Here is a 14,636-nt window from a genome sequence, read left to right on the forward strand (position 1 = left end):
CTCGGTAAATGAAGGTACACACAGCCAGCTGAGGAAAGGAGGCACTTGGCCAGCAATTTATTTTTACATTCATTATAATTCATTCACCATGTGGGTAAATACATGTCGTTCAATTCAAGTATACTTTCATCCATAATGCAGATTTCTCCACTGTCTTCCCACTACAGCAGTGACATAGTATCTCAGAATTGTATAGCATAGAAGGCAGCCATTCAGCCCATTATACTGCTCTCTGACAGAACTATCTAATTAGTCTAATACCCTTGTCCTTTTCCCATGCATTTTTTTAAAAAAATCAAATATTTATCCAGTTCTCTTTTTTATTATGAATTGTGCTTCCACTACTGTCTCGGGTAGGACAGCCCTCTTTGTATAAAAAAATTCTCATGACCTCTCTCTTTGTTCTTTTGGTGACAGTCTGAAATTTATGCCCCCCAGTTACTGATTCACTGACCGGAGGAAATAGTTTTTCCCTATTTACCATATCAAAACCCTTCATAATTTTGAAAACATTATTTTGAACAGATTAAAAAGGAGGACGTCAAAGGTAGTAATCTCCGGATTACCCCCGGTGCCATGCGCTCGTGAGTATAGAAATAGGAGGATAGTGCAGATGAATGTGTGGCTGGAGAGATGGTGTAGGAGGGAGGGCTTTAGATTCTTGGGGCATTGGGACCGTTTCTGGGGGAGGTAGGACCTGTACAAGCCGGACGGATTGCACCCCAGCAGGGCCGGGACCAATATCCTCACAAGGAGGTTTGCGAGTTTGCTGTTGGGGAGGGTTTAAACTAGCTTGGCAGGGGGATGGGAAATGAGCGTAGATTCAGAAGGGAGAGAAGCAGAGCTGGAAATGGAAGGCAGAAAATTAATAAGCGATTTGGAAGGCAAAGGAAACAAAGGTCAGATAATGGACAACAAAAGAGTTTGGCAGTGCTTAATATTTTTCTTTTATTCGTTCATGGGATGTGGGCATCGCTGGCGAGGCCGGCATTTATTGCCCATCCCTAATTGCCCTTGAGAAGGTGGTGGTGAGCCGCCTTCTTGAACCACTGCAGTCCCTGTGGTGACGGTTCTCCCACAGTGCTGTTAGGAAGGGAGTTCCAGGATTTTGACCCAGCGATGATGAAGGAACGGCGATATATTTCCAAGTCGGGATGGTGTGTGACTTGGAGGGGAACGTGCAGGTGGTGGTGTTCCCATGTGCCTGCTGCTCTTGTCCTTCTAGGTGGTAGAGGTCGCGGGTTTGGGAGGAGCTGTCGAAGAAGCCTTGGCGAGTTGCTGCAGTGCATCCTGTGGATGGTACACACTGCAGCCACTGTGCGCCGGTGGTGAAGGGAGTGAATGTTTAGGGTGGTGGATGGAGTACCAATCAAGCGAGCTGCTTTGTCCTGGATGGTGTCGAGCTTCTTGAGTGTTGTTGGAGCTGCACTCATCCAAGCAAGCGGAGAGTATTCCATCACACTCATGACTTGTGCGTTGCAGATGGTGGAAAGGCTTTGGGGAGTCAGGTGAGTCACTCGCCGCAGAATACCCAGCCTCTGACCTGCTCTCGTAGCCACATTATTTATATGGCTGGTCCAGTTAAGTTTCTGGTCAATGGTGATTCTCAGGATGTTGATAGTGGGGGATTCGGCGATGGTAATGTCAAGGGGAGGTGGTTAGACTCTATCTTGTTGGAGATGGTCATTTCCTGGCACTTATCTGGCGCGAATGTTACTTGCCACTTATGAGCCCAAGCCTGAATGTTGTCCAGGTCTTGCTGCATGCGGGCTCGGACTGCTTCATTATTTGAGGGGTTGCAAATGGGACTGAACACTGTGCAATCATCAGCGAACATCCCCATTTCTGATCTTATGATGGAGGGAAGATCATTGATGAAGCAGCTGAAGATGGTTGTGCCTAGGACACTGCCCTGAGGAATTCCTGCAGCAATGCCCTGGGGCTGAGATGATTGGCCTCCAACAACCACTACCATCTTCCTTTGTGCTAGGTATGACTCCAATATATAGTTCAGTGCAAGGAGGCTAGTGAATAAGGCAGGTGAGCTGAGGGCACAGATAGACACGTGGAAGTATGTTATCATAGGTATTATTGAAACATGGCCTAAAAAAGGGCAGGAATGGCAGCTCAACATTCCTGGTTACTGGGTGTTCAGACGAGATGGAGAGGGGGATAAAAAAGGAGGGGGGGTAGCAATATTGGTTGAAGAAACAATTACAGCAGTGAGGAGGCAAGTTATGTTACAAGGATTATCAAATGAGGCCATGTGGGTTAAGCTGAAGAACAAAAAAGGGGCAATCACACTGCTGGGAGTGTACTATAGACCCCCAAACAGTCAGAGGGATATAGAAGAGCAAATATGTAGGCAAATTTCTGAAAAGTGCAAAAGCAATAGGGCAGTAATAGTAGGGGATTTCAGCTACCCTAATATTAACTGGGATAGAATCAGGGTAAAAGGTACAGAGGGCGCAGAATTCTTAAAATGCATTCAGGAGAACTTTTTTAGCCAGTACGTAGCAAGCCCAACAAGAGAGGGGGTAGTTCTGGACTTAGTTTTAGGGAATGAAGCTGGGCAGGTGGAAGGAGTACCAGGAGGGGAGAGCATTTTGGTGGTAGTGATCATAATTCGGTTAGATTTAGAGTTGTTATGGAAAAGGACAAAGATAGAACAGAAGTAAAAGTTTTCAATTTTGGAAAGGCCAATTTTACTTAGCTGAGAAGTGATTTAGCAAAACTGGACTGGAAACAGCCAAATGAAAGTAAATCAGTGTCAGAACAGCGGGAGGTATTCAAGGAGGAGATAGTGAGGGTTCAGAGCATACAGGGTAGGATAAGGCAAAAAAGGGAAGCTTATGTCAGATACCGAGAACTCAATACTGCACAAAGCCTTGAGTATGGAAAGAGCAGGGGTGAAATTAAAAAGGAAATTAAGAAAGCAAAGAGAGGGCATGAAAGAATATTGACAAGTAAAATCAAGGAAAACCCAAAAGATGTTTTATAAATACATGAAGAGCAAGAGGATAACTAAGGAAAGAGCAGGGCCTATTGGAGACCAAAAAGAAAATTAGTAAGCGAGTTTGGAAGAGAGGAAGCAAACGTCAGATAATAGACAACAATAGAGTTTGGCAGTGCTTAATGGTATATACTTCAATGCAAGGAGTCTAGTCAATAAGGCAGATGAGCTGAGGGCACAGATAGACACATGGAAGCATGATATCACAGGTATTACTGAAACATGGCGTAAAGAGGGGCAGTATGGAGGCGGAAGATGTGGGTATGGTTCTTAATGAATTCTTTGCATCTGTCTTCACAAAACAGGGGGATGATGCAGACATTGTAGTTGAGGAGGAGTGTGAAATATTGGATGGGATAAACATAGTGAGGGAGGAAATATTAAGCGGATTAGCATCTTTAAAAGTAGATAAATTTCCAGGCCCAGATGAAATGTATACCAGGATTTTAAAAGAAGCAAGAGAGGGAATTGCGGAGGCTCTGACCATAATTTTCCAGTCTTTTCTGGCTACAGGCGTGGTACTGGAGGACTGCTAACGTTGTACCGTTGTTTAAAAAGGGAGAAAGGGATAGACTGAGTAATTACGGGCCAGTCAGCCTAACCTTGGTGGTGGGCAAATTATTGGAAACAATTCTTGGGGTCAGTATTAATCATCATTTAGAAAGGCATGGATTTGTTAAGGGACGGTCTTGTCTGACTAACTTTTTGTGACGGTAACGAGGAGGATCGATGAGAGTAGTGCGTTTAATGTAGTCTACATGGATTTTAGCAAGGCTTTTGACAAGGTCCCACATGGCAGACTGGTCAGAAAAGTAAAAGCCCATGGGATCCCAGGGAAAGTAGCAAGTTGGATTCAAAATTGGCTCAGTGGCAGGAAGCAAAGGGTAATGGTTGACGGGTGTTTTTGTGACTGGAAGACTATTTCCGGTGGGGTTGTACAGTACTAGGTCCCTTGCTTTTGTGGTATATATCAATGATTTAGACTTAAATGTAGGGGACATGATTAAGAAGTTTGCAAATGGTACAAAAATTGGCCGTGTGGTTGATAGTGAGGAGGAAAGCTGGAAATTTTAATTGGACTAGTCAAGTGGGCAGAAAAGTGACAAATAAAATTCAGTCCGGAGAAGTGTGAGGTAATGCATTTGGGGAGGGCAAACAAGGCAAGGGAATACACAATAAATGGGAGGATACTGAGAAGTGTAGAGGAAGAGAGGGACCTTGGAATGCACGACTATAGATCCCTGAAGGTAGCAGGACAGGTAGATAAGGTGGTTAAGAAGGCATACGGAATACTTTCCTTTATTAGCCAAGGCATAGAATATAAGAGTAGGGAGGTTATGCTAAAACTGTATAAAACACTAGTTAGGCCACAGCTTGAATACTGCATACAGTTCTGATCACCACATTACAGGGAAGATGTGATTGCACTAGAGAGGGTACAGAGGAGATTTACGAGGATGTTGCCAGAACTGGAGAATTTTAGCTATGAGGAAAGATTGGATAGGCTGGGGTTGTTTTCTTCGGAACAGAGGAGGTTGAGGGGAGATTTAATTGAGGTACATAAAATTTTCAGGGGCCTAGATAGAGTGGCTAGGAAGGACCTATTTCCCCTAGCACAGGGCCAATAACCAGGGGGTGTAGATTTAAAGCAATTGGTAGAAGGATTAGAGGGAAGCTGAGTAAAAATTTTTTCACCCAGCATGTGGTAGGGGTCTGGAACCCACTGCCTGGAAGGGTGGTAGAGGCAGAAACCCTCATCACATTTAAAAGGTGCTTGGATGTGCACTTGGAGTGCCGTAACCTACAAGGCTATGGACCAAGAGCTGGAAAGTGGGATTAGACTGGTTCTTTTTCGGCTGGCACAGACACAATGGGCTGAATGGCCGCCTTCTGTGCTGTAAATTTCTATGATTCTACAGATTTCCTGTTAACCCCTCTGTTCCAATGAAAAGAACCCCACGTGTAGCGTAGTGCAGATACTACTGCTGTTTGTATAATCTGGGCAAACAGTGGTGGCATGAAGGAAAAGGTTACAGGGTGATAGAAGAATCTGATATGCAAGGGCTATGGGGCTCAAGACAGGTTTGAGGTAGTACGCTTAATGAAAAGGGTAATGATTTTGACAATTTCTAACAGCATTTATGTGACCTTTGTTCTGTGATTAGTTATTGTAGCAATGTACTTTCCCCTTCCCATACGAGCGACCAATAGTCTTTCTAAACAACATTGCCAACCTGTGGGCAGTTTTGCACTTTGGGTCCATGCCCAATTGGGACTGGATTGACGCTGTCCAAACTCATTTCACACAAGAACTTCACAGCCAACAAATAGTGGAGGGTTCCATCCAGTCAGTCTGGGTTCAGTTTAAACCTGAAATCAAATAACAATGCTAATGTACTGCACCATCCAGCAGCTCCTCTACCCAACAAGAGATTGTGTCCCTTTAATTGTTTCAGCTTGTAAGATAGTTTAAAAAGTGAAGCAGTTCAGCTATAGTTAATACCTCTTCCCTGTTTTATAGAGTTCTTACGCTGTGGTTTGATTATGGACACTGGCCTGATGTGAACGAGGCTCTGGTTGAGGGAATCAAAACTATTCAGATTGACACCTGGCTGCAGGTACGCAAGCTGCTGACTGCTCAGACAGCGGCATTAGTTGATGTGCTTTAACCTCTTTATTAACCTGTATGTACACATGATAAAATAATATGGTACTGAATAAGAGGGTATGGTTTATGGTAATGAATTAAACTGTTATTAATGCACAGCAAATCCAACAGCATTTGAAGAAGAAAAGACAGCACTTGTGAAGGATTCCCACTGAAACAATAACCTGTCTTCCTCCTTCACACATTGAGGGACCTGCAAATATAGCACTTGTGTTTCCTCTTTATCTGTTGATGAATTGAATATCGTTCAATTGTAATTTTTAATTCTAGTAATTATCTTCCATTTGCATTTTCCACATCTGCAAGTTCTATGTGTGTACTGCTATCATACAGCTGCACAACCCAATACCAATGAAAGAAAGCAGTGCTGGACTTTAGATGTCAGTTGTGAAATGGTGATGCTTCATAAAAACACATAGTTGGCAGATTTTGGGAAAAGCCCTAATTTGTAATTTTTTGGGGGGAGGTGGTGGGAGGTTATGTAAATAAATGTAATCTCCAGGTGAATGTTTACCAGTAGCCTTCTCTAACATGGTTGCACAATTTTAGAATTGCATAATTCAACCTTTGAATTTTGGAGCTCGTTATTAAGTAAGGTAGCGATAACACTTCCGCGATGACGTAATGGACAAAGGCATCATCCGTGTAGCACTAAGTTACATCGAAGGTTCCAAGTTCAATCCTCGGTCTGTACTGAGTTAACTGAAGTCGGCATGAGTGCTACAATTAGCCTCATCAGCCCTGGGTAAGGGAGGGGAAAAATCAACCAGAGTTCTCAGTCGTGATAGCTAACCAGTGACTCGTGCTGGGAAGTGCATGTGACTGTCGGGTGAGGATAGGAACTCAGCTATGAGGTTCTTCCTGGCCACGTAGATTGCTAACACTCACTAGCTCGCAGGTGAAGAAAAGCCACTTTGGCAAGGTTTGGTTTAGGGGCCCTCATGGAGCTGTACCCCAGCAATAGTCAGCACCTTCAGAAGAGGGAATTAAAATGGGGAGGGTGCAGGAGGGAAACATGTTTAAAGTAAGGCAACAATAAATCTTTGTATTTTAGCCTCAAGATGTGCATCTTGTCTGTAAAAGATTTTTGGAACAAAATGTTTCACTTATATTGGGTAATTTTCTTCAGGTAATCCCTCAGCTCATTGCAAGGATTGACACACCACGTGCCTTAGTGGGTCGACTTATTCACCAGCTACTGACGGACATTGGTAGATACCACCCCCAGGTAACCATAGCAACAATTGTCGTCTTTATCTTCCCAAACAATAGTTAAAAATTTAACCTGGCCATTACATTTATGCAAACATTACACTTAATCTGTCTGGTAGCAAATGATATTTAAGAAAATAATCTGTGCTAATGTTATATTGCACCTGGTGCATCTTCATTGTGTCTTTGAAGTAGAATATCATTAGGTATGATGCATTCATAACAATACTGAGGAAAAGTTTTGGTTTTTATGTTTATTTCACCTATTTAATATTAACCTTACTCAAACCTCCCTGTGGTTGAAGAAATTTAGTATATCGTTAATTGTAGCTTGATGCAGGAATGACGTGAACATCAAACAGAAGGTAAAATTTCCCCCTATGGTCAGCTGGGGAGGGAGAATTGCACCCTTAGTGCCTTATCAGAAGAAGATAATCCTTCTGTTTTCATGTGCTTTGATGCATAATGACCCTGTACTAAAACTAATGAGTTATCATTTTGTCTATTCTAGGATGTGCTGTTCTGTATTTAAGATTATATTTTCCTTTCAACATTTTGATATAGTATATTTAATGATGTGTCCTTTGCTTAAACCGCAGGCTCTGATTTATCCACTTACTGTAGCATCCAAGTCCACTACACCTGCTCGTCACAGTGCAGCCAATAAGATCCTGAAGAATATGTGTGAGCATAGCAACACGCTGGTACAACAGGCCATGATGGTAAGCAGATAACTGCATCTTATTTAGCAGGGGTTTGGAGAGGAAATTTGTACGTTTTAGTCTATTGATTAACTTCCAACGGCTGTTTGCCAAAATTTGAAAACCATCCTTTAAATCTAATAGGAACATAATTCAAAGAGAAAAAGCCATTTTGCGCACTAAGTTCATCCTTTTAGTACTCCAACTCACCCTGGCACCAGCTGTATGTTGAACTTTCCTAATGTTTTCGATTCCACCACTTTACCTGTAACTCCTGGAATAGCTCAGGTTTCTGGACTGCCTGGGCATTCTTGTTGTTCTTTGGCAACCAGAATTGTACAGGGTACTCAAGATGTGGCCACAAATGAGTGCAAGAAGTGCAGGACCCTAATTTAAATAAATTACTTCCACCTTTGAATGTTCCCGACATGCACTCCTGACGCCAAAGTAACCACCTTATCCAATATGGCATGCGGCACACTTCTGGCCGGAAATGTGTGTGCATTTCTTGCCCGCCATATTGGAGGTTTCAGAGGCCTTTTAGCGCCTCGTGACCGAATTTCTCGGCCCATATTCTCCAGCTTACCATGTGCAATGCCACAGGAGATCCACTAATAATAAAAATAAAGGTTGGAGCATTATTGAGGTTCTACCACTAGAATATATAGTAAATGCTGTATTATATCATATGTAAAATTGAACAACTCAGATTCGTAGTGTAACTGGAATGAAATTGAACGGAACAATGAATGTTTTTCTCAGTAATGTGATGTGTTTGCGAAGTTTTTATGTTCCTATATTCAGATACAGCAGGGAAGGTGCCAAAAGCTTGTCATAGCTTGACACCAAATCATTGTCTGCCATGGATGTTATTTAGGCCATTTTGAATGTTATTGATTATACTGATTGTATTTGTATCTTTGAAATGTCACAGATTCTAAAAATGGAATACTTTTACTACATTTCAGGTGAGTGAGGAACTTATCCGGGTTGCTATTCTGTGGCATGAAATGTGGCATGAAGGCTTGGAGGAGGCATCGAGACTTTACTTTGGAGAGCGAAATGTTAAAGGGATGTTTGCTGTTCTTGAACCTTTACACGCCATGATGGAGCGGGGTCCACAAACTCTCAAAGAAACCTCCTTCAACCAGGTACTGACCGAAGTCACTACCCTTCACTGAAATTATACTCACTACATTTCAAATGTGTACAGTTCTGTTAATGATTAAAAGCCTCTAATCAATAACATTACAGAATACACAGAGAAAAGGTGGGATAGTCCATGAAGCTGTTTCCTTCTACAGGATCGAGTACAGTCACAAATTTATCTCATCGCCTGAGGAAGGCAAATAGCTACAGTAAAAACTTCCAAGAGGAGAAAACTCAAATTTCTCTCCTCTGAGAGAAACAAACAAAAAAAAATTCCAGGGCATCACTTCCATCATTCTTCTTACAGCGGTTACAAAAATTATTCCACATTCTCTTAAATTTGTTTAATCCAACAGCTTGGTTCTATTTTTCTTTTTGACAATTTTTTTTGGTAAAGATTTAGAAAACAAATCATTCAATAACGACTGAGTTTATTCGTCACATACTCTTATTGTTGAAATCATTATCTCCCTGATAGGTTTAACTTTTCCATAACAAAAGAAATACTAGCATAATTTTTTTTAAAAATAATGTTACACTAGTGGCTGGCCAGCCGCTTCACTCACTCTCTCAAACACACGCACAAAAAATGCTACAGTTGAACCTCTGAGCACAGGAAGAGCAATAAAGGATGCCTCCTGGCTTTGTATTGTTGAATTACCATAATATATTACTAGATAATGTAACGGGAAGATGTATGACAGGTTTTTAAATAATGAAAGAAATGTTAGAGGTGATTGTGTTTGAGGGTTTCTATATGTGACTAGGATAGGAGAACCAAGATGTGATTATAGGGTAATAAGCTAATTGTGGTTTAGGTAGCGACTTCTTCACATTTAGAGGAGCTGAGCTACCTGCCACCTAGTGGAGGAAATAATGACTTGATTACATACATTCAAGATAGAAAAGAGCAAATTCCTGATTTATTGGGATGGAGATTGGTACAGGGACTGGAGGAAGGAATGTGAAGATTGCTGAGTATATCCCGACAGCGCACCTTGAAGAATGGCTTGAGCTGGACAGAGTGAATGACTCACTGTTACATTATATTCTCACAATGTATTGTGAGTGTGGTGAATGGTTATTGTTGTAGTATTACATTCTAATTGCACTTCGAAATTACACTGAGAGTAATAGCAAAATTGATGCTGTCCATAATTGTGTCAACTGAAAATCAATGAATGTTTCAGAAACAGATGTATTTTGAACTTTTTAAAAAGAATACAAATGGAGGATTTTTCCATCTTAAGTTACAAGGTTTCCCTCATGAATAATTATAACTCCTGTAAGTATTCTTTCACCTAAAGTAATTTTCTTAGAACATAACAGCAATATTATAATATAAAATGAAGAAATATTTGGCAAAAATGTCCATTCTTGGAGGAATTCTTGCTTTAATCAGGAGGCAACTGACAAAGCTGCTGAATTTATCCTTTCACAGGCATACGGCAGGGACTTAATGGAGGCTCAGGAATGGTGTCGAAAGTACATGAGATCAGGCAATGTGAAGGACCTAACCCAAGCTTGGGACCTCTACTATCATGTGTTCCGACGGATCTCAAAACAGCTGCCACAGGTGGGTGCTCTGGTTTCAGAAAAGAAGTACTTTCACATTCTTGTGCAAAGCATTAACTGTAAAGATGCTTGTCAAAGTGATGACGTTTGAGTCAGAGTTAAACCAATAGTGACAAATTTCCCTATGGTTTATAAACCATCTGCGATGTGTTCCAAACAGTAAGAATATTTACACTTCAGGAATGGACACTAGTCAGAGAAAAAAATCCATTTAAAATTGAAATAAATATCTAGCAAGTGTGGTCTGATATGTTGCAGTAATTGAATGACATTATCATGGGGCAGCAGTTTTCAAAGCTGTGAACACTCAGACAAATTTCAAAGTATGGCAAGTTTGTTATGTAATTTACAACCCTCTACAATTGCACATGTATGAACTGCAGAATTGACTATTTTGTTTTTACATATGTTTGTGTTAAAGAGGCAAAGTCATTGTGCATCAAAACCACCCATAATTCTATTGAAATCGCTCAGTCAGAGTCCACAAGGATGGTGAGAAATGGAACCATCATATTGGTGCAGTGGAATTAATAACTTTCTGAAATTGAGTTGAGGAACATTGTTGGAATTTACTCTATCTGACCTGTGCTCTATCTGATCTGAAACTACTCCATGCTGACACGAGGTGACAAAAAGTGGGAAAGAATTCTATTCCCTAGTGCCAACATCACTCACCTCAATGATTACAAAATATAATGGCCCAGAGTTTCTACTAGATTGCACTGGCTTTTTCAGCGCAATCCATCCGAATCAGTACAAAACATTGCGGAATTTCTATTTACACTGGACGTAATTTATGCCTAGTGTAATTCGAGTTTCGTGATGTTTTGCGCTGGCTGGAAAAAAAAATCAGTCTAAAGCCGGTCCCGCCCACAAAACTGGCCCCCACCCCCCCTGCCCCGGGCTTGAAACAATGAGGATGGCATTTGAGGAGGTGTTTAAAATTAACCTAGCTTTCTTAGGCGCACAGGCACTAGTAGGCACCGTTTAAATATTTTTAAATATTAAAAAATATTTAATTTACTAAAACTGACTAGTGTACACCAATGAAAGTAGTAAATGCTTCAGTATTGTTTTTTAAAGTCATTTTCAGTGATTTAAAATCAGGTTATTCACAGTTGGAGGACTGGACACTTTTACTAAAAATGCTGTTTCTAATAAACCCATTTTCATCTGTATTAATAAAACTGCACCAGGTTATCACTCTTAAATACATCTTAAAAACATCAATGAATATTTTTTATTGCAAAAAAAATAAATGATTACGCTCTGTTAATTTGCCGGATTGCACTGATTCATGGAAGATTTTACGTTTGTGATTATGTTAATGCATTTTAGCGGAAACTTGCAATAAAACACAGCCGGTACAATTTCCAGGTGCTATGTGCACCCAAAACAGACATTCAGGGCCACTGAAAAACAGTCTTCAGAAGGATAAGTAAATACTTCAAGGTGATTGACATTTTGGATGCTTTTACTGAAACATGCTAGGACAAAATTATGTTGTGGGAAAAATGGAAGTGTGACTTTTTGTTCATGTATTTAATTGTATTGTTAATTGCTCTCTCTTCATTTAAGCAAAAATGATTAACCAGTTATAGAAACGAACTGTGTTTTATATTTCTTTGCAGCTCACCTCACTTGAACTCCAGTATGTATCGCCTAAGCTGCTGATGTGTCGTGACTTAGAATTGGCTGTACCAGGGACCTATGATCCCAACCAACCAATCATCCGGATTCAGTCAATAGCTCCCTCACTTCAGGTCATAACCTCCAAACAGCGACCAAGGAAGCTAACCATCATGGGTAAGAACAACACGCTCTACAAACTGTCAGTTTTTAATTAGTTTGCGTATTTCTTTCCAAGTGGATATAGTTTTAAAACAGATACTATCCATCATCTAGTATTTTACTTTTTATTGTGACACCTTGATGAAGAGGTGAACACCAGTAAGGTTTAAAAAAAATAAAAAAGATGAGGTAAATCAGGAAGTAGTGATTAAATTAAACCAAGCTTGGGTATTAGAAACCTGGAGACTGTAAAAGGAAGGGATGAGGAGGTCCACAGATCCTGGTAAAAATTAGTTTGAATTCAGGACTGTGCAATTACTTAATTTCAACACAGTCTGTGTGCAGATGAGAGGAAGAGTGTGTAGGACAACAAATTTGGAGCTTATAAAGAACAAGAGGGGAAAGTTCAGTGGAGTACTGACCACAGTATATTAAAATATAAAGAGAGAGAGACAAAAAAGATCTCACAGCAGAGAAAGAGAGACTTTGGAGGTTAGAGATGAGAGAGGCATTGGTTACCAGATGAGCTTTTTTGTAATCTCTAAGCGCTGGAACAGCACAGCCCTGATAGCAAGGTGCAGATACTCAATCTGTATTAACGATTTCTACCACGAGACACGTGGAACATGTACTTAAATTTTATTCAGGTGATAGGACCCAGTTTAACAAACTACAGTGAGGATGAGGCTTGGCCAAGCCTGGTTGACACATTGTAGAGTGGGAAATGGAAAGAAGAAGAAAAGAGGGGCTGGCTGAAGAAGCATTACATTGTATTGTCCCTGGAGCTGAAACCCTTACTTCTATGTCCATGCAGTGCACAAAGCCAGAATTATGCAACTTTGGGGCCTTGAGACTGAAAGGAAATTGAGTAACAGAAACAGCACAGCTGTTAGTGAACTTTTCTCATGGTTGACCAAGAGCAAAACTATACCTTTTATATACAAAAAGCCAATCAGTATTGGTGCTACTGCTAATTAAATATCCTTCAAAAAAAACATAAATGTGACTAGTGGTGTCCCACAAGGATTTGTGTTGGGGTCTCAACTATTCACTATATTTATTAATGACTTTGATGGGATAGAGAGCTACCTGTCCAAGTTTGACGATGACACGAAGATAGACAGCATTGTAAGCATGAAAGCATAAATTTACAGAGAGATATTAGTAGATTAAGTGAATGGGCAAAACTGTGGCATATGGGATCCTGGGCTTTATAAATAGAGGCATAGAATACAAAAGCAAGGAGGTTATGATGAACCTTTGTAAAACACTGGTTCAGCCACAACTGGAGTATTGTGTCCAATTTTAGGCACCGCACTGTAGGAAGGATGTGAAGGCCTTAGAGAGGGTACAGAAAAGAGTTACTAGAATGGTTCCAGGGATGAGAGACTTCAGTAACATGGATAGATGGAGAAGCTGGGGTTGTTCTTCGAGCAGAGAAAGTTGAGAGGAGATTTGATAGATGTGTATAAAATAATGAGGGGTCTAGACAGAGTAGATAGAAAGAAACACTTTCCATTGGCGGAAGGGCCAAAAACCAGAGGACACAGATTTAAGGTGATTGGTAAAAGAACCAAAGACGATTTGAGGAAAAACATTTTTACGCAGCGAGTGGTTGTGATCTAGAATGCATTGCTTGAAAGGGTGGTGGAGGCAGATTCAATCGTGGCTTTCAAAAGGGAATTGGATAAATACTTGAAGGGAAAAAATCTGCAGGGCTATGGGGAAAGGACAGGGGAGTGGGACTAATTGGGTTGCTCTTACAGAGAGCTGGCACGGGCTCGACAGGCTGAATAGCCTCCTTCTGTGCTACAACTATTCTATGATTCTAAATAGATTTCAGCGTAGGCAAATGTGAGGTCATCCATTTTGGACCTAAATAGGATAGATCAGAGTACTTTCTAAATGGTGAAAAGCTCAAAACACAGGAGGTTCAAAGAGACTTAGGGGTCCATGTACATAGATCATTAAAATGTCATGGACAGGTACAGAAAATAATCAAAAAGTCTAATGGAATGCTGGCCTTTATATCTAGAGGACTAGAATACAGGGGGGTAGAAGTTATGCTACAGCTATACAAAGCCCTGGTTAGACCACACCTGGAGTACTATGTTGAGTTCTGGGCACCGCACCTTAGGAAGGATATATTGGCCTTGGAAGGGAGTGTAGCATAGATTTACTAGAATGATGCCTGGACTCCAAGGGTTAAATTACAAGGAGAAATTGCACAAATGCGGGTTGTACTCCCTGGAATTTAGAAGAGTAAAGGGTGATTTGATCGAAGTTTTCATGATATTAAGGGGAACTGATATAGGGTAGATAGAGAGAAACTATTTCCGCTGGTTGGGGAGTCTAGGACTAGGGGACATAGCCTAGAAATTAGAGCCAGGACTTTCTGTAGTGAAGTTAGGAAACACTTCTACACGCAAAGGGTGGTAGAAGTTTGGAACTCTCTTCTGCAAACAGCAGTTGATGCTAGCTCAATTGTTAATTTTAAATCTGAGATTGATAGATTTTTGTTAACCTG

General features: G+C 40.9%; 1 protein-coding gene across 4 annotated transcripts in view; it reads left to right on the forward strand.

Annotated features, from left to right (window-relative positions):
* mtor (mechanistic target of rapamycin kinase) overlaps positions 1–14,636 on the forward strand; it is a 265,629-nt gene that overhangs the window by 232,301 nt on the left and 18,692 nt on the right. For all 4 annotated transcript variants that reach the window (XM_067970643.1, XM_067970645.1, XM_067970644.1 and 1 more), the window contains 6 exons: positions 5,535–5,631; positions 6,811–6,909; positions 7,493–7,615; positions 8,563–8,745; positions 10,185–10,319; positions 11,950–12,124. In XM_067970643.1, coding sequence (XP_067826744.1) covers positions 5,535–5,631; positions 6,811–6,909; positions 7,493–7,615; positions 8,563–8,745; positions 10,185–10,319; positions 11,950–12,124 — 812 coding nt within the window. The remainder of the gene's footprint in view (positions 1–5,534; positions 5,632–6,810; positions 6,910–7,492; positions 7,616–8,562; positions 8,746–10,184; positions 10,320–11,949; positions 12,125–14,636) is intronic.

This window comes from Heptranchias perlo, chromosome 32 (assembly GCF_035084215.1).
Source record: "Heptranchias perlo isolate sHepPer1 chromosome 32, sHepPer1.hap1, whole genome shotgun sequence".
NCBI lineage: Eukaryota > Metazoa > Chordata > Chondrichthyes > Hexanchiformes > Hexanchidae > Heptranchias > Heptranchias perlo.